Source organism: Chrysemys picta, chromosome 3 (assembly GCF_011386835.1).
Source record: "Chrysemys picta bellii isolate R12L10 chromosome 3, ASM1138683v2, whole genome shotgun sequence".
NCBI lineage: Eukaryota > Metazoa > Chordata > Testudines > Emydidae > Chrysemys > Chrysemys picta.
The window spans coordinates 169424838-169445883 of record NC_088793.1 but is presented as its reverse complement, the minus strand read 5'-3'; the positions used below and the strand labels follow the sequence as shown (position 1 = coordinate 169445883).

The following is a 21046-nucleotide window of genomic DNA, read 5'->3' as shown; positions in this document are numbered from 1 at the left end:
CAGACAGATTTTCAAAAGGTTGATGCTGAGCTCTCAAAAATCTGGCCATGGTAATTTGCCTAGGGTCATACACTGTGTCAGCATTCCGGCCTAAAATAAAAAATAGGCATGCTGATTTGACTACTAACCAACATTCCCCACAAGCAGAAAGATTTGTGATATGCATATGATTTCACTGATGGCAAAGTACAGACTTTGCTTAATTTAAAGGAACTGATCCTCAACTGATATAAAATGTCATAGTTCCATGGACTTATACGGTGTGACAATTTACACTAGCTAAGGATCTGCCCAAAAATGGTGCACTCTCTTCTGTTAGCCACATAAAGATTTGAGTAACAAAAGGAATGGTGGAATGTCACAAAAGGAATGTCACAATTCAGACTAATAATCTGCAAGAGTAATGATATTGACCTAAACTACATCCAGGGTACAAGGGTTAGGATAAAAGTAAAAGGGTTACATCAACCTATGCAACACATATGAACCTAATAAGCAGATTTCTTTTCCAAATGGAAAGATTTAACATACGCTTAACAAATGAGAAGACTTGACATATGACGCATAAAGTTTTATTGCGAAAAAAAACTAGCTCCAGAAAAAGGCAATGAGTGTGCCCTTCAAATTTTATAGTTGTTTTATTAATTATTTATTATTATTATTAAAGGAAAATTATTGGATCAGTCAGGTTAATAAGAAAACTTTCTCTCCAGCCCAGCAAAGAGAGTTTTTGAGCCAACTGAAAATTGGAGTTTGCATTCCGCAGTGGCCATCCTTACAACCAATTAGCTAGCACAATTGTTGCTGCAATTTCATAGTCCTTTAGTCTCAATTCAGTGCATGGATTTGTTGCATAAAGACTAGATGGTTTGTAGCACAAGAATTTGGGGACCAAAGAAAACAAAAATGATAGTGGATTCACAAATCAGAGAATAATAAAGAAAATTAAAATATAAGGATATTATTTAGAGGCTGGACTTTGTTGATTTTTGCACATTATACCTTGTGGTTGCTGAAGTTGGGCTCTTCTACAGAACCTGTTACTATGATTTTGCTGATGGCTTCCTGTAAAACTGTTCCTTTGTTTTCTGACAAAGGGCCCGGTTTGAGAACTGCAAGGAAGACTGACAACCATTCCAAAGGAAAAACACCAAAATTTATAAAGAGGAGGAAATATTTTCGGAAGATGAAAGGCAGATTTTGTGAGGATTTGAAGTTCACTTACATGCCTCCTGCTGTGCTCCAGGTTTATTCTGGCAATCTTTTCTTTTTAGAAATTCAGAAATGGCTGTGATCCTATGTCTTCCTTAAATAACTTATTCATACATATACAAGATGATAATGTTTTTGGAAATTCTGCATCCAAACCAAAGCTGGAATCTATATGCCAAACACCATGATCGAAAATCCTAAGGTATCTATTTTTTTTTTTAAAGTCTACTAGAGTTTTCTCATCCTTGCAGAAAAAACAGAGCACAATTTCATCCTGATCACAGTGAAAGGGTACTTTAAAGTGAAGACAGCTGTGTAGTAACCTATACCTCACAGTCGTTGGGTGTCTGGGAAGCTTTCTTGGTGATTCTATTGCCGAACACAATGCTTAGCCAATACTATTTTATAAAAGGATGCAAACAACATATAACCAAGTCATAAAGTCATCTTCATTTTGTTACAGGATGACTCCAGGTGAAAAGCATCATGTAACTAGGCTTTATTCGTTGCCTTGTTGTCACAAATTAGAATAGATCATCATATAGATCAGGAAGATTTCTACCATCTGATTTCCTTTTGATATCCACCTTAACATTCTATGACATTTTCAATTCATGTGATTTGAAAATACTCACTACCCTCCCTGGATCAAGCCCTGGTCTTTATGCCCTCCTATGAATGTTTACTTTATTCAGGCTCCAAGCCGAAGCATTTTGTTGGACCAGGACCTTAGGATTCAATTATATCTTCTGCCAGGCCCAACCATAGTGTCAAGGAGGCACACCACCTAGGTGGAAAGAGGTATTATGTGACTGAAAACCATGTTTTCTGTGTGCTGTGAGAGAAGGGTTGAGTCATCCAGGGGCAGAGTGAGGTGACATGGCATCACTCATGCTACACCAAGATATGCTCCCTCCAAGGCTACTAGTACAGACAACTCCCCTCTCCTGCATTCCTTAGTCCTAGGAGGTAGTTTATGCCTCTATCATGTGAAGATGCACTGGAGGAGGAGAAAGGGCTACCGATACCCTTTCCCCTGTATAGCACACCCCGGCACGGGAGAGATGATTTAGTCCTTAATACCATATTGTTCCTTCTTTCAGCCACCTTATCACTTTAAGACAGGATTTCTGTGATAATGTAACAAGGCACAGCCAACTTGAGCACTTTGAGAGAAGAGATTAAAACTAAATGTTTTTATGCTACCACATGACCCGTGGCTTATTAGCATATCTTCAAAAAATTACATGCACAGCATGAAAAAGCTGTTCTATTAAATATATTATTTCATAATACAGTTGCGTTATAAAAAAGTATAGTAAGTCAGACTGTTCTGCAACCATATTACTTGAAAGTGAAAACAACCCTCCTTTTGGAAATGTACTTATTCATCTTGGTTAAATCAAGACAATCACAGATATACTTTTTTCCCAAATCTTTGGCTGTATTGCAATGGTTGTTTCAATCTGTAATCTCCAACTAAACATTTCCTATCCATGGATTAACAATATATTTACCAACTCGTGTCTTTTAACAGTATTTATCCAACATAACAAAATAAACTGCAATTTGTTATACTTTTTTTACAAAACATTTTATAAATATTTTTACAAAATGTATACAAAGCAATTTCAAGTGAGACATACTATACAAATGAAGGTATTTAAGCAAATAAAGTCCATACCACATTGACAATAAGTGACACATCCTCTTTAAGCGAAGTCAGTCTGTAAGGCCTCCCTAATCTAAGAGATAAATTATGCTAAACTCTTCAAAGTTAAAATTTTTTTTTGTAATTGCCAGTTTAAAATTTATTTTAACCTTAGGCAGTATTCAAGAACATTGGAAATCATTATACTGATCCAGCAAAGCATTTTAGCATGTGCTTAAAATCAGGCATGTGTTAAAATATTTCATTGGATCAGATTCCAATTCACACTTTATTAAAACAACATTTCATATATAAGATTATTTTGTTTACTGCATTACCAAGTACAAGTATTCCTAAAATAGAATTCAAATTAATGAATAACAGAACACTAATGATCCAACAGTAAGTTTGCTGGCCTTTGCTCAATGGATTCCTGACATAAGATGTTTGGACAAACCTTTGTCTGACCTAATCAACAATGATAAAAAACATGTCTTAATCTTTATTTGTCATTATCTATAATTCACCGCCCAGGAAAATAAATTTACATAGTGGACACACCATTTTGTTATTTAGGTTATGTAGTTGCTGTACAGATGCTTGAAAGCTAATATGCTGTTTGAGATGGTACCAAGAGTGACAAGATCCATAAATGTGCATCTTTTTCTCATAAGATGAAAATTAAACTAATTTACATTGCTGATATAACTTACAGCCTTCCTTTCTAGAGTGCTCATACTGGCTGAAATTGAATGAATTATAAGATACATTATCCTCAGGATACACAGCCATCATTATCTTTATGAAATTTCAAAGGCAATTGGCAAAGACTATACTGTCAGTCTCATTAACTAAAAAATAGCTAATTGGCTGAGAGTCTACTGTAAAGATGCCCAGCTAGAAATTTAAAACTGGCAATACCATGTTATTATTTTAAATGTTTTACATGACATTTGGGAATGTTGGATTTTGACAAATTTGTACTTGAAAATTGGCACAAATTTTTTAAAATGGCAATTAATAATGTACAAAATATTTATATTTCCATTCACATTGAAGGGGAACCGAACCTTAATTATATCTTAACTATTGTTATCTTTCTCAGGTTGACTAGATTTGGTTTTCTTATGTTATCACATGGTGGGCTGCAGCTCAACAAAATGAGGTGCATTATAATTTTGTGCTGTCAAAAGCCCAAGGGCCAAATTCTGCTCTCTTTTACACTGGTGCAAACTCACTGGTGTAAAGGACAGCAAAACCTGGCCTTTTGTTTTCTTTCCTGGCAGTTCTGGCAATCTGACTGACAACCACAGTTTGTCACAATAAGTCTCTAGATTATGATAATGGCAATCAGCAAATTTTGAAACATGGCTGTTTATTTTTGAGGGCAACAGGGAGGAAGATAGAAGGAAAGAGAGATAGAGAGCATGCCTTAGAAACCACAACAGCTCTACCCTCCTGAGCAGACATACGTGCTAGATTCATCGTGGTAATGGCAGAACACTTATGTGCACAACAGCACTAAAGACCAAAGTAAACTATTAAAAAAGTAGCATGGGCCATAAAAGGGAAAATGTCACATATTAAAAATAAATAAATAAAATAACAAGCTTCTATTCTCGTCAACATCAACACCAGCCAAATACAAACCACGAAGGTGTTTCCTTTGGCTCTAAAATGTGAATTAATAATTATACAAGTTTAGATATGTGTTAACAATGGGATAGCTGATTAACTTTGGTCTGGACATATTTTGGTAGTTATGACTGCTGCGGTGGATGACTAATATTCTCTGACAGCAAGAAGCAGAAACAAGCAACAACACTGGCCTTTACATTTCTCAGATTACGGCTAATGTCCCCTCAAAGTATAAACTACTAATTTAATAATACAGTTTTCAAATAAAAGTGCTTTTGACACTTGGTCTTAAAAAAAAACAAAAAAACATTTATACCACTTCAGAAAGACTTAGGTTGACTATAGCCAATTATAAAATGCAAAACCTTCTCCTCAAGAGTTAACATATATATATATAACATTATATATATATATAAATTCATGGCTCTATCATGACCTCCTCCTGCATACTTTGCCACTTACTGGCTTCTGTTCTTCTTTCCTTAGTCTACCATATATTATTTCACATCATACCGTTGTGACTAACATTATACAGTATCATTCCACAGACTAAATTCACCCACTACAGATATACTCATGTACTACTTTCTGTTCAGTGACAACAGAAAATCACTTAAAATATGAAGCCCTATAAACGTACCGATGACATCCTTCCAACTTAAAATCCTAGAGCAGATGGATTCATTAATAAATTAGACAGACAATCATTTCTGAATAGAGGTACAATGGGTATTTAACCACGAGCTTTTCCTGGAAAAAAACTAAAATCTAGTGATTTATGGAAGGGGGAAAATTGTTGCTTCCATTTGTCTTTTTAAAGTTTTCTTGAATAAATCGGTCTTTTCATATGACTGTGATTGTCAGTATATTACCTTATTACCTAGGGCCTAGTGAACTGCAATCTCATTAAATTGCAGTGTTAAACAATTACCATAAGCACTATCATTATAATACTTGAAATGTGTAGGCCCCAACAGACTGCATTCTAACAAGGATTAACTTTACTGGATATCTCACTGTAATCACAATGAGTATTGCTCTCAAACACAGAACAGAATCTAGTTTAGAAAGATTAACCTTTGACATATGTCAGGCTGTACTTGTGGTGTCATTCACATTTGCTTCTACTAAGAGAAACATAACTTGTCCATGGTACTGTAACTATTAACACTCTAAGATACTATTTACAGCTGCTTCTAAAATAGAGTCCGTTTCTACAACACCTTCACTGTGATCTGGAATAAATTTTTCCAGGCAGTTTTCTTGTGAAGCAATCGGTGAAAAGTTTGGAAAGTCTAATTCTACAGAGCCACTACCAGTAGCCTCACTTTGTGGCTGTCTCCCAGTTTTTTTCAGTTCCAAAATGTTTTTGAATGTAGTTTCTAAACTCTTATTGAGGAGTAAATCCTGTTGGGGTTCACCCGAGCCTTTCATGTTGTCAGGATGTGAAACCTCATTCTTTGGAAAGCTCCTCTGAGTTTTGTCTTGGAGGGAGTTATTATTACATATTACCTCTGAGTGAGATTCAACTGTATTCCTTGACATTTTATGTGTACCATGATTAGCTCTTGACAAGGTTTTTGACAGGTCTTCAGAACTTGAAGAATTTTCATTGGTCTTGGCAAGATCTTTACCAGCCAATTTCTCTTCAGAGACAGCCATGTATTGACTGTCAGGAGAACAGCTAGCCTTCTCAAACTTTAAAGCTTTAGTGAGGCTTTCCATTTTTTTAGTAGAAATTTTTCCTTCTAGTTGTGTCATAATGTTGTTAGGCACTAAATGAAGTTTGTCATGATTTGTAGACTCTGCTGTGCTGGATTTTGATCGGTCTCTGGTTTGGATCTTGGTAGTCTGACTGTGAGAAGTCAAAGTTTTACTACACTGATTATCACTTTCACTGGACTGTGCTTCATCAGCAGTTTCATCAAATTGTTTAGAAGAACAACAAAAATCAGCCAGATAACCATCTGAAAATTAAAAAGAAACATTTTAGTTTGGAGTTATTAAATATCAAAGACAGTAAAATGTAAAGAAGTGCTAAATAGAACAAGCATTCTTGAGTGAGTGAGCATCAAAACCCATGAATAAACAGAAGTTATTTGCCCACATTCTGACTACAGTACCTATTCAGAGCCTAAAGTCTTTATTGGCTTTCCCAAAAACATTTGTGGCAACCCAAAGCTCAACTCAGCAGACAGTCCATTCATAAGTTGACAGCACTCAAGGAAAGTGACTTCTGCAACTGTCAGCATTTAAGAATATGACTTTAATGGAATCATAAGCATATGGTTAAATATTTTGCTGGATCAGGGCCTAATACCTCAGATTTTGATCTAATTAACCAGTGGACAAATTAAGTATAGTGCACTGTACTCCCAGATAAAGCCAGATACAAACTGGACAAATTATGTCTGATGGGAAGTTTGAGTGTCTGGAATAGTCTCAGACTTTCCCCTTGACTCTTTCTATCATTGCTGTGAGCCTTATAGGTATTGGCTATTCCAGGATTCTGAAGCTCTTCTGTCCCTACTGAAAGTTTCTGAGTAAATGGGAGATGTGCTGTTTTCTATGACAAATATCTTGTTTAATGGTGATCAGTGTAGCCAAGATGTAACTGTACTATTCTTTTAAAAACATATTTATTTGTAGTGAAAGTAAAACATGAAAAAGAGATGGTTATAAGAACAGAACTCCAGGGAATACAGCAGGGATTGAGATATGTGTGTTCTCGGGTATTGGAAATACATACAAGGAATGTGCACTCATCTTATTATGACTATAGATTCTGCTTTTTATTTGCTAAGCACTGTATAGCATCGTGCTAGAGCTGGGCAGAAAACTCAGTAATTCTGTTTCATGGAGCATTTCTAGATTTTGAAATTTGGTTTCATTCCAGTTCAGAATGAAAACCAAAAAATTTGAAATGGTCTCCCAAACAGAATTACCATTCTCTGCTCAGGTCTACTAGAAGTCCTGGCAGGATGACCCAGAGCAAGGGATCCTGAAAACCCCGGCTGCCAAAGAGCCATGAACCTGGGACTCCCAAGCCCAGGGCTTCCAGGCCTGGTTTCTGGTGGAATTTTTTTCAAAAATCTCCATAATACGGCAGAACATTTCTATTTCAACAAATGGGAAAATTCTGACAAAAAGTATTTTACTGATATTTTTCCAAGCATTTCTAAACCCTACTGAGAATTATACTCAAAATAGGCAGTTTGAGTACAAGTTCATTTTCTGTATCATGAATACATACCAACATTTTGCTGCTCGGGTATATGGCATCAGAATTTAAAGAACACAAAAAGCCAATCACACTTAAATTTCTAAAATTTTTAATTAGAATAAAAACTCACTACGTTCATCAGGAACACAAGATACTGAAAAGTGAAATTTTATTACATTTCTGGAGAGTGTTAAATCAACATATGAACAATGAATTAGAAGATAAACTTGTCTGAAGACCTTACACTTACGAAAGGTATGCTAACAGGTAAGTTAGGGATAAGATTGCGTGCTTTACACACAGACCTGAGTAGGAAATGGGGTGGAGCTACTCTGAGGGGTAATGCAGAGGGGAGTCTGGGCCATGCTCTACCTTTTCTCTGCCCTCTTCTGAGCAATTTGTTTATCATGAGGAGGAAGAGACTAGAAGTTCCTGATCACAGGGGCCCTAGTGTGATTGGTCCTTACACAAGCTACTCTGGGAAGGAGGAGAGAGGGAAGCTTCTTGTGAATCTCCCTTATACTCATGCAAGAGCTGATCATCTAAATGTAATGCTAAAATATTAAAAATATAAGAACACCCATTTTGGTACCATTTGTTTCCTTGTTAAATCAATGTTACATTTCACAGCATCATGCTTGAGAAATAAATTTTTACTGCAAAGGAAGAAAAACAGTTTTGTGCAGTGGGATTTTGTCTTGGCTTCTCCTTTATGCTATATATTAACAGTATTATTTCCTGATTTCCCTACTTCTGGTGGAGGATTCCTTGGAAGACTGGACAACTAGCCATATTAGGACAACAATTTGCTTGTACATTATGTTCCTTTCCCCTATCCTCCATATGTTTTGCCTATTTAGACTATAAACGCTTTAAGGTGGGAACCGGTCTTATTCTTTCTGTGAGGCACCTAGCACACTTTAAGCAGTTGGGAAATAATAAGCAGGATTAATAAAGCTAGGAGACTGAAATCTGGGCAAGTGACTGGAGAAGGGATTTTTAGCCACATTGTTCAAAACTCTGTTTCTATTTGAAAACTTTTTAACTCAAACATGTAAAAGACGACCTCTACTCCTTCAACTGAAGGGCAAAAACGCTTCCACTCCAGGTATCTAGTCCTACTAATCCTCTGGCAAAAATGGGAAAGATACAGTTGTATTTCTACGGTAAAAATAAGAAACAAAGCCTTTTAAAAAAATCCTTTTAGCCCTTCTTTATAGATGGTAAAGAAGCAAAAAGAACAATTTTTGTTATTGTTTCCTTTGCAGGTCTCCTTTAAATGCTAAATTGATAGCCACTTGCTTCACAAGTTTACATTGTAAGGAGGCCAAGGGACCAAACCACAGACAGGTATCACCTATACTTGCAAAAAACTGAATTTCCCCCCCAAATCTGCCCAATTCTGCTGAGGAGTTTTATTTTTATTTTCTATTCTCTCCCTCCCTGTTCTTACATTTAATATTACATAACAGAGTAAAAGCAGCAAAGAGTCCTGTGGCACCTTATAGACTAACAGACGTATTGGAGCATGAGCTTTCGTGGGTGAATACCCACTTACCCACGAAAGCTCATGCTCCAATACATCTGTTAGTCTATAAGGTGCCACAGGACTCTCTGCTGCTTTTACAGATCCAGACTAACACAGCTACCCCTTTGATACATAACAGAGTAAGACGCTAGAAGAGTTATTAACAAAATATCTAAACCCAATTGTCTTTGCTGTGAGACCAGCTTTATAATAAATCCACAAATTACTGCATGCTGAAGTGCAGGCGGGATCATATATGTTTTACCTGACAGCAATACAAGGACCCATATCCTACATCTCCTACTCTATTAAGTAAGGTTTTTCAAAATAATGCACCAAAGCATTTGCAAGCATCCTAACTGTCTGAATACAATATCTAAAAGAAGATCATTTCATAGAATATTTTATTGTCCAAATATTTATATTTTACATTCTCTGAATGTCCTTTAAGATGAACAGAGCATCAGGATGCAACAGGAACATATACCTATACTACACAAGTGCATTTGTTGAATATTTCTGGTTGTGTCTATCAGCAGTATAGTCAATGCTGGAATTTAAGTGGTCACTGGGCTCCAAAAATAACACTTCATTAAGAGAATGAGGGAATTCACATTCTCTCAGTATTATTGTATCTGGCTGGCTGCAGACTCAAAGGTCCTGTCCACAGAAGCAACACATGATTGTTGCTAACAGGATTCTTGCATGGTTTCCCACCAGTGCACCCATTATTTTTTTCCTGAGAACAACTTTAACCTTACAATGTTTCTTGATGTAAAACATGCCAACTTAGATTCTTGAAGCTGAAGGTCTGATTTCACCATAAGCCATTAATTCTGAAGCAGAAAGAGGAACTGCACTTAAAATCAACAGCTCAGTTTGGCCCCTAATATTTTTAACATCTGGAAGATTATGCAAATAGTTTTCTACTTCACAGTGCTGAAGTTAAACATTTCTTACCAGGATCCACTAGTGCAAGGCGCTTATCCCGGGACAGAGATGCCCTTTCTTCCTGGTTAAACATCCTGTCAATCATGACCATTTCTGCAGAGGGATTTATCCGCTGCAAAAGAGAATTCCTAGAAATCACTTCATATGTTCATATAAAAAAAACAATCCCGCCACAGCTTTGGAGCATGACAGGATGGATTTTAAATAAAAATTTAGGATTTTTTTCTTTTTGTATTCCACTAGTATTAACTTTTTTGGGCAGGGACTGTCTTTTATTATGTGTTTGTACAATGCCTAGTACAATGGGGTCCCCAATCTTGACTGGGGCCTCCAGGCACTATTGGAATAAAATGCAATCATTTATTATTTTGTAGTTGTTAAAGCTTTGTTTTAACAGTGAATCAATATAATTATACAAATAACAATATTTCAAGATGGGCTACATTACTTAACATTCACATATGCAGTTTATTATCTAGCATGAAATAACTTTCTCTGTTAGAAAAAATACTCATGAAGAGCCCATACTGTAGCATTTATCAACACACTTCTGTTTCCCACCCCACCCCACCCCTTTTTTTTTTTTTTTTTTTTTTTTTTTAAGTTAACTCTCTGGTGCTGACAGCTCTGCTGCATCCATTGCTGACAATGAGATTAAACCAGGAAAAACCCATCACCAAGCACTAGACAATTAACCCATTGCCTGCTACATTACATCCCATACAATTAAATCTAACACCATGGCACACTGTTCCAAATAGCATTTCCTTTCCAATGTTATGGAATCTGAATTACTGTATATTGGTTCAAAATATAAAGGATAGATTTTTTAATATCCACCTACACTTTTGCATGCACAATTATTTCTCAGTATATTTGATATCAGTCAGATAGCAGTCTAATCAGAGAGTCAGATGCCTAAATTATGTCAAATGTACCTACAATTATTTGTGTCCGTAAAACTCAGGATAACATAAAAGACTGTACTGAAACCCACACTATTTTAAAAAGACTTTAAAGCACACCAAGTCTGAAGCAACTATGAGGATGCCCCGATATTCACACAATAGATTCCAACATTATTATTTACATAAATGACAACAGTTTTTCCTTTTTATAGTACCCTGTTATACCTGTGTCTGCACTTTTATTGTAAGCCTGTTTTCATATGTTTCTTACTCTCTGGGGAAGTTATAACTGTGGTCTATATTTTGCTATGAAGATGCAGACGACATCTGCCTTGCCTTCACTAGGATTTTAACAAGGGTTAGTTTAACACGAATTTAAAACCTTTTTGTTTTTACTAGTGAAGACACGGCCAGATGAGAGCATTTATGCACCTTCTTAACTTTAAGAATGTGAGTAGCAAAGTCGGTGGGACTACTCGCACAGTTAAAATTAGCACATTCTTAAGTGCTTTGCTGCATCAGGCCTAGGTGACTTGTCCAAAGTCACATAGGGTATGTCTACACTGCAATTAGACACTCGTGGCTGGCCTGTGCTAGCTGACTCAGGCTTGCAGGGCTTGGGCTGCATGGCTGTTTCACTGCAATGTAGACTTCCAGGATCAGGCTGGAGCCTATGCTCTAGGACCCTGCAAGATGGGAGGGTCCCAGAGATCGGGCAGCAGCTCGAGCCTGGAAGTCTACACTGCAAAGAAACAGCCCGGCAGCAGAGTCAGTTGGCACAGGCCAGCCATGGGTTTTTAATTGCAGTGTAGACATACCTATACAGAATGTCTATGGCAGAGCTATGAATAAAGTCCAGGTGCATAGTAAAGAGAGTCCTTTCTCCCCACCATAGCCCCGGGGGCAGCTTCAACCCCAAATCTCTCATCCCCGGCACCACCCCGGAGCCCACACCCCCAGCTGGAGCTCTCACCCCCCGCATCCCAACCCTCTGCCCAAGCACTCCGACACTCCAAACCCCTCGGCTCCAGCCCCGCCACATGAATTTTTTGTGCACCAATATGGAGGTGATGTGTCACACATCACCTCCATATTGGTGCACATGACAAAATTCATTCCGCACATGCGTGGGAACATTAAGAGGGAACACTACCTACAAGTCCAATCAGTCCTACTTCTTGTTCAGCCAATCGCTTAGACCGGGGTAGGGAACCTTCGGTACGCAGCCCATCAGGATAATCCGCTGGCGGGCCGCGAGACATTTTGTTTACGTTCACAGTCCGCAGTGGTAGCCACAAAATAACTTGTGGATACAGAGGGAAGTAATACAACTCTGAGATCACTCTATTCTGGACCATTAAACCTGTTTTAATAATCCATTCCAATTTGCATTAACTGATCCATACATTTCACAAAAATAATTTTTTTCTTGCTTATAAATCTTACCATTGCATCTTCTATGAGCAAACATCTGTACTTATTTAGCATAGCTTGTGTCCTTTTCAGAAGCTGTGTGGCTACAGATTCAAATTCACTGTCCACTAAAAAGACACAAAGAATACATTTAGATAATGTTCTCCAATAACTAGCACAGACTCGCAAAAGTGTCCTTTCTTTTTAGTCTTTCTGATTTACACAATCAATTTTTTCAGCACCCCATGTAATATTTAACTGCTTAAAAATTCTAATAAGCAGCAGCACAACTTTTATCATACCAAATTAAAACATAAATTACCTTTTCTTAAATCCTCCTTGGTTGGCAGTGATCCCTGGCACACATGATATGAGAGGAGTCTCTGGACTGCATCATTTAACGATCTGAATTGACTTTTATCTGGTGTCACAGCATGTGCCTGGTCCTTCTGTAACTGCTGTAGAATACTAAAAAGAAAATGACTAATATCAATAATTAACATTTATTCTAACACCGTAAGGCTATATTACAGTTTACAAACTGACAGAGTGAGAGAGGCAGAGGTTAGTAGAAATGTCTCTAACAAAACTACAAATGAAAAAAAAATTACTTACAAAGCTCCTTTTGTTAGCTGTTTAGCAGCAGGCCTCTTTTGTCCAACTGTATGAACATCCACCTAGGACCAAACCAAAACTCAATTACATTGGCTTTATCTTTTCCTTTAGAAAAAGGAAGTTATAGAATTTCCTTGCGCAAACTGCTCATTAAGTATAAAATACTTTCAATTGCCTCTCACATTTATTTTCTGTAAGCTTCTGTATCAATGAAAACAGATTACTTGAAGTCTTTGCCATAAATGTGAGCTGCCATAAATGACTCCTGCTTTGCTCATGAATGAAGTAAGCAATGGGGAAAACTACGTATCTCATCTTACACAGCCCCCCAAAAAGAAACCTACCACATAGGTAGTAAACAACAATGCTAACAATTGAGTCCCACTACCTAAAGAATAAAAAATGCAATGGAGTAACTAGGGGGTGTAGCCTTAGAGCACTTTGATGATCGACTAGATATCAAGAGCAGAGCGCACAGTATTGAATTAGCAGACATGCCTTCAGATTGCTATATTGATTCATTCATATTTAGAAAATAGGAAAAGGTTCTATTTTTAAAAGCTTTTAAAACTTTAAAGAGACTCCTGGAATATCTCTAAGGGGTTGGAAGACATTCCTCTTTCCTTCCTCCCACCAAAACAAACTTTTGGAAGATTAATGATTGTGTTTAGGGTAGGGATCAATGAGAATAACATGTAGGACATTATTAATTAGTATTTCTACACTGTTCCTGGTTCCTTATCTTCATTAAAATTAAGAAAAACAGATTAACTGAAAAATGCTCCCTACCTGCACATGTTGTTGGATAGGCGATGATCCTACTACTTTTTCCTGCTGTGACTGTGTTGTTCCTAAAGATTGCTGGATGATTTTACCTCCAGAATCCTGTCCTATAAAAGTACACATTAAAAAGAGTCTATTACTCATGATTCTTAAAACAAACCACCACATAATATTTGAAGTCCTGATCTGAAAATTACATATCGATAGATGTTGATACATAACAGTGTGTATAGGAGTATTGCTACTCAGTCATGTAAGGAAATCAATACATATAGTAAAATGGTACTCAGATACTACAGTGCTGAAAACTATAAACATGTTTATAAATAAAGAAAATCAGTCTAAAATCTCTAAAAACATCAATCCAAAATAAGAAAAAAAATCAAATATCTTAAGCATCATCCTGAAAGAGATTTGAAAAAACATAAATTGGAGTCTATCCAGCTTTTTACTAATAGTTCCCCAAAATTATAAACTCAAGACTCTGCAGCACCATTAAAAGTTGTGAATGAGTGGCTAGGTCACACACTGTTGTAGATTCAGATGGGTAGCCTCCCACCTGATTGTCTGGCTGTATAATTTAGAGGAATCATCTCAGCCCAACACACTCACCACATGTAACACAAATAGTACTGTTACTTTTTGCACAGAAACATTGTGTAGAACACGTACAATCATTGTAATATATTAAATCAAAATGGAACTAGAAGTCTAGTGACATTTCCTGTTGACTTAAGTCTATATTAGAAACTTTAAAATTGTAATTAGGATGGTGCCACTTCAAGAGCCCACATAATATCTTCTCATGTTCAGTGCATCACTACCTTAACTGAAAACTGATATTTACATCCTCTTTGCAAAACAATAACTGCTGATTAGATTCCACAACATCTTGTACCAGGAAAAACAAAATGGTGAGTAGTTAAGAGTTTTTATCACATGAGAATGGCTGGAAAGTCTTGAAGACATAACTGGAATTCTGCAGCAGAAGACCTTGGTTTGAAAGTGACTTGATATTTCTCACTTCCTTTGCTTAAACACATCACACAGATGACACATTTGGATTGTGGGAAAAGATTCTTGACTGCTCATTGTCTATCATTCCAGCAAATAGAATCAGATGGCTACTAACAATTCTTGTTGGAAAAAGACCATATGACCAATTGCTAAAGAGAAAGTCTGTGGGCTCAGCACCGTTGTTCCTCAAACGGAAAAAAAAGAATAATCATTAGGACCCCCTATCGCCACCAATCATCAGTCAGCGCCTGACATAATGAAGGAGAACCCACTTCAGATGCCAGAAGGATTGGGGAAAACCATCATGAAAAGACTTTATCTGACCTGGCAACGTGTTACTCAGAAGACCTGTTAGCTGAGGTTGTCTCAAGCTATCCTGTGACTTTGATGCAGAAACTGGTGAGGACTGGTTCATAACTTTTTTCTGAGCCTGTGAAAATGCCATAGGGAAATAAAGGTTAGTCTAGTAATCACTGCAAGTTTTAACAGACCTAATAACAATGCAAAAAGGAAACCTACAACTGAGCTCAACTCTTTCTCCCCTTGTGATTATGTAAGAATGGCATCAAAGAAACAAAATGAGAACAAAAACTAAACTTTCACTACATACTCACTTCTTCTGAGGAGATTTCTTATTAAATTATATTTTCTCTATATAGGCCACTTTCCTTCAAAGAACTCCCCCTCCAAATCTAAATCTTCTAAAACAGTTCATCATCTGCAAGGTTAACTGCGCCATGATAGCAGTAAGTCTAGTTTTACTTTCCCCCAATACCAACACAATGACCCCCACACCTAGAAATTTTAAGAGAGAAACTCAATGCAATCATATTAATAAATTTAAATCTCAGATGAGCGGGCACGCAAAGCATCTAATAGCTGTTGTGTGGTATTTTAATGAAATTTGGAATCCCAAACATGAAAAATAACCATGTTGTGCTGACTGGTTGGAAATTAACTATTTCCCTACACTCCCTTCTCTTCTATACGTTGTGTTCTGACATATAAATAATCAGATCTTATACAACACTTTGCCAGTCAGTCCTCAGAAGTACAAAGAGTACTGATGTGTAACACATTTCCTGTGTAATTACTGGCTCTTATTTGTCCTATCAGCTAATAGAACTGGCAGCATTAGAATGCTGAAAAGTTCTGGGAGGCCCTTCTGCAGAAAAGGAAGAAAATCTTCAAGACTATTGTACCATGTCCCCATAAAACAGAAAAAGACTATCCATCCCTACCCATCCTAATAAGTGCCTTTAGTACAGGTTTTATAAATGCCACTGTCCTAAATACACAAATTTGAAGAGTTGCATGAGAGTACAACGCCAAGGAAGAAGACCAAGTATGGAAAGTCAGCATTTGTGAGATAACTAAGTAACCCTTTTTTCCTCTGGAAGTCGTATCTGCATATTCTTAACATGTGAGGGTCTCTCAAGCTGTACAAGGATCCTGGTCCAGAGAGTGGCACACTACCGAGCACTGACTAATTAATTAAAATTAAAAATTTAAAAATGGCTGCGAGCATAGAAAAAAGCTAGAGTTAATTATGGACAAGAACTGAGGTATCAGGGGCCAAACAGCCCTTTTATGACTCAGAATTTTCAGTGCCAACAAGAGGGCACTTCTGTGACTCCAATGGACACTGCTTTTCAAAACTTTCCAAAGCTCCCATCCCACAAGTGAGGAAGTACAGAGGACACCTCAAAGAAGAACAGGTAACTAGGCCAATTTATTATGCTTAAGGAAAATACAAAATAACTGTAGCTGATTTCAGAAGTGGTGTAAATTCCCACTGTTGATCAAGTGACACTAGTCATTCACTTACTGCCCCCAACAACACAAATCAATCCAGCTTGTTTCCCCCATCCCAAAACACATATGCAGTTTCTGATTCAGAGTTACACAGAATATCACTATTTTAATTTTACTGATCACTTACTAAAGAAAGCATATTTATAAGGCTTCTCTTTCACAACTGATTATATGAGAATTTTTTCTCTCCAAAGAGCTCCATAAAATTAAGCTCTTTGTAACTCTTTCAATGGTTTACAGAAGAGTGTGTCTCTGCCCCAAACTTCAAAACTGAAAATCCAAACTGACTGAGACATTTAAAGCCATACTGAACAGAGTACTAAATAAAATATGCTGCAGGGAATAATCCGGTGCTGGCAGAGAAATGGCCTAGAGCACCATATACCCTTTTCCATCTCCAATTTCTGTGGGCCAAATACTGAGAGGACCTTCGCATGCGTAACTCTCATTGAAGTCAAAACGATCTTCAGATACTTAGCACATGCCAGAGTTTTGCCCTATGACTCTAACAGTGTGATTTTCAAAGGTGCTGACTTGGCATAGTTCTGCTCCCACTGAAATAAAAGGTAAAACTTCTATTGATTTTACTGGAAGCAGAAATAGGCCCACGCTGAACACTTTTAAAAATTTCACCACTAATCAACCAAAGCAAGACTATCTGAATTAATGGGAATGATAGATTCATCCACATTATAGAAACATTCGAAGAGGTTTTTTGATTAAATGGTTGCAGCAGGATTAGATACTTTTTCAGTAGATCAACAATATTCGTTTATAAAACAATTACCGTAAGCATAATAAATTATTTGTGAATATTTTTGGAGAATACAGTATTAAAGGACATTATCTATTAATGTTCTTCCCCACCAAAGAAAAAGGAAATGATTTAGAATGCTTTTGTGCAGTTTTGTTGGTACTTAAAGGGTATTCATACCTGAGCAAAAGTGAACTGTTGCTGTGTTACTCCTACTGATGTGCGACTGAAAGTGCTGATAGATTTAGAAGAGGAAACTGGAAGACAATGTGATACACTCACTGAAACTTGTGTTCTATTCTGCTGTGTAAGTTGATCTCCAGTAAAATTTCCTCCTGATGCAACAGACTGAACTGGTGGCCCCAGGCTGGGATGTACTGTGCCAGAAGAACTTACAACAGTAAACCGATTAGATGCTGACATATTTGAGACTGTAGACTGTCCAGGTGACATTGTAGTAAAACCTGATCTACCTTGAGAAACACTACTTTGACTGGGTGATAAATGCAACACTGTTGGTGATGCCTGTTGTAATGGCACCTGTCCACCAACAATTTGAGAAGTTCCATGATTTACTATAACTTGACTTCCAGGAGCTGTGAATGTCTGACCAGAAACTAACTGAACAGCTGTATTCTGATTATTCAGCATCTGTCCTGAATATGAATGGTTGGCCCTGAGCATGCTTGTAGAGTTCCTGTTCAGCATAACATGCTCAGCAGATACTTGGCTAGAAACCAACTGGGAAGGTTGAGTCTGAAGAAGTTGTCCATTTATGGTCTGGACATGATGAACCGAATTAGAATTGACAGAGAGACTTGTAGGTATGAGAAACTGATTTTGAGATACATGAGGCTGTCCCATAGGAGAATGGATAACAATACTACCGCCAGCATTACTAACTGTTTGAGGAGTAACTGATTTTCTTGTGTTTTGTTGATTAACAATATTAACAGACATATGAGGACCAACTACTGAATTTTGAGGTGAACTTGCTGAAGCAAAAGGAATCCCTTGTTGTACGTGATGCTGCTGTATTCCCAAGTTATTCACATTGTAAGCTGTTTGCTGACCCATCTGAATAGGCTTTGGTTGGATATTAATTGGAACTTTATTAGAATTTGGTGCTAGACCCCTCTGAATAATGATATTATGCACAGGTAAAGATGTCTGAAAATTTGTGCTGTTAAATGGGACAGTTACAGGTTGTGCTACTGGACTTGAATTTGAGTTACCAAACAGTGAGTTACCATTAGGAGTTTGTCTATGAACCAAGAGTCCGCTACTCATGTTTGCAGGTGCTTGCTGTCCACTGCCTTTCAATATAATCTGAGATCCATCAAGGTTGTTAATAGTCATCATGGAAGGTTGATTACTAAATGAACCAATTAGCTGTATCTGTCCCGAACCACTAATCTGACTACTATTAGACAAATGCTGGCTGGGAACACTAATTCCCACATGTTGCATAAAGCCATGTTGCACACCAACTGTATTGCTTGCAAAAGATGCTCCAACTGGTTGCTGTACCACTTGAGTAACTCCTATAGGTTGCAGCGTCTGACCTGAGTAATTAGACACATTAGAAGCCTGAGTAAAGGATGCTGATGAAGAAGGATGAAGCTGAGCTTGTGCAAACTGTTGGCTAGAACCTATACTGGCATCCAGATATGCCTCTTCTGCCAAAGTCTGTTCAGTAATATTGGCCTCCTGTAAGGACTTCTGAAGAATATCAAAAGGCTGATCCTCACTGAGATCAGGTAAGGGAGAAGATTCAAGTTCATCTTCAAGAAACTGAAGGCTACTTGACAGTTGTAGTCCATCACTAGGCCCCTCTCCAAGCTGATTGCTTACACCTTTGATGGAGGATTTAGGATCAGTGTTCTAAAATGAAAAACAATAAATGAATTAAATTGCATTTTTAAAATAATGTAGGATACAAACTGTTTCCAATTAAATTTTTCCCTGCAAAGAACAAAGCCCCTCTATAATACCACATCCTTGTAGCTACATATACAAGGTGAAGTTCAACCCGTGCATAGGGCCAGCACAAAGCCCTTGTACCACTTATGCCCTCAAAACAGACGGCTGGGGCAGCACTGCTAAGGTGCAAAATTCCAATCTCAACCCACCCAAAGCCAAATTCCAAAGTCATCCAAAACCCAATTCCTTTTTGGCCCATGATAAATGCAAGGTCTGGGTGTGAAATTCAGAGCCAGTTTCAGATTCTGAATTCTACCTCACCCTTCAAGGGTAGGGACTTTTTGGCTTTGGATGTTTCACATAAACATTGTGAAAACTGCTGCATGACATGGTTGTCATATTGGAAAACTCTCAGACCTCTACCTTCAGTGTTTGCTTTCGTCCCCCTTTCATTGATTGCCACACTACTCCATGAGTATAATTTATTTATTCAATTCACGTTTGTGTCTGCCTTTTACTGAATCTAGCTTATTTTATGAAAGCATCTCTGTCACTTTGGAATATTGAGGGATAGTTTTTGCTATTTTATTAAAGGTTTTCAAAAAAGTAACAGAAACCTTGCAATTTTACCTGTAAAACTATAATATACAGTACATGCATGAAAACACAAGGATTAAATCTAGCACAAATACTTTATCAACACTTCAGAAACACCTAAAATTTAGGGGCCAGATTCTCTGCAGTGTGCACCTTCTATTAGGTACTGCAGAAGGGGGGCTAATTGAAACCTGGTTACATCTCCCAGATTCTCTGTCCACATGAGAACAGCCTAGTGTTGAAAGGCTGAAAATAGAGCTCAGTGACATGGGTTAGCATTAGAAAAAATGGGTATAAAATGGCTTTGAACAAATTCAGGCTGGAGATCAGAAGACTGTTTCTAACCATCAGAGGAGTGAGGTTCAGGAACAGCCTCCCAATAGGAGCTGTGGGGACAAACAACTTAATTAGTTTTAAGAGAAAACTGTACCAATTTATATGTGGGATGTATGACATGATTGTGATGGTGGGGGGCCAGGCTCAGCAACCCTGAGAATGCCTTCTGGTTCATGTCAGGTATTCTTAAAAGCTCATGCATCAGCTGTCACCTGTAGGGGTCATCAAGGGATTTTTTCTCCAATGTATTCTGGTGTTGGTTTGGGTTTTTGTGGGTTTTTTGTTTTGCTTTTTTGTCTCCTTTGAAGCATCACAGATGGCCATGGCTGGAGATGGGACCCTGGATGGGACTCTGGTTGGTACTGAGAATTCTCTCTCTCAGGTGGCTGGCTGGCTTGTTCTTGCTCACATACTCGGGGGCTGGCTGCCCTATGTGGGGTCAGGAAGGAATTTTTCCACAGGTCATACTGACATTGACCTTGGGGATTCTTCACCATCCTCTGTGGTACGGGTGCATGGTCAGGTCCATGTGGGTGTATTTCACTTAATATCCTGCACTGAAGGGTTCTTTGGTACTGGTGCACCTCAGTCCCTCCTACTCTCTGCTGGTGGTTTATAATAGTTTAGTTTCCTGTGGGCTGTAACACTTCGGTCTAATTTCAGCTGTTGGGCTTAATGTGCA

At 37.7% G+C, this 21046-nt stretch overlaps 1 protein-coding gene across 8 annotated transcripts in view; it reads right to left on the bottom strand.

Annotated features, from left to right (window-relative positions):
• Window positions 1-2477: 2477 nt before the first annotated feature.
• BICRAL (BICRA like chromatin remodeling complex associated protein) overlaps window positions 2478-21046 on the bottom strand; it is a 68351-nt gene continuing 49782 nt past the window's right edge. For all 8 annotated transcript variants that reach the window (XM_005301258.5, XM_024101240.3, XM_008163264.4 and 5 more), the window contains 8 exons: window positions 17689-19392; window positions 15264-15369; window positions 13929-14029; window positions 13140-13201; window positions 12847-12992; window positions 12558-12652; window positions 10213-10315; window positions 2478-6468 (listed from right to left, as the gene is read on the bottom strand). In XM_005301258.5, coding sequence (XP_005301315.2) covers window positions 5666-6468; window positions 10213-10315; window positions 12558-12652; window positions 12847-12992; window positions 13140-13201; window positions 13929-14029; window positions 15264-15369; window positions 17689-19392 — 3120 coding nt within the window. In that variant the 3' untranslated portion in view covers window positions 2478-5665. The remainder of the gene's footprint in view (window positions 6469-10212; window positions 10316-12557; window positions 12653-12846; window positions 12993-13139; window positions 13202-13928; window positions 14030-15263; window positions 15370-17688; window positions 19393-21046) is intronic.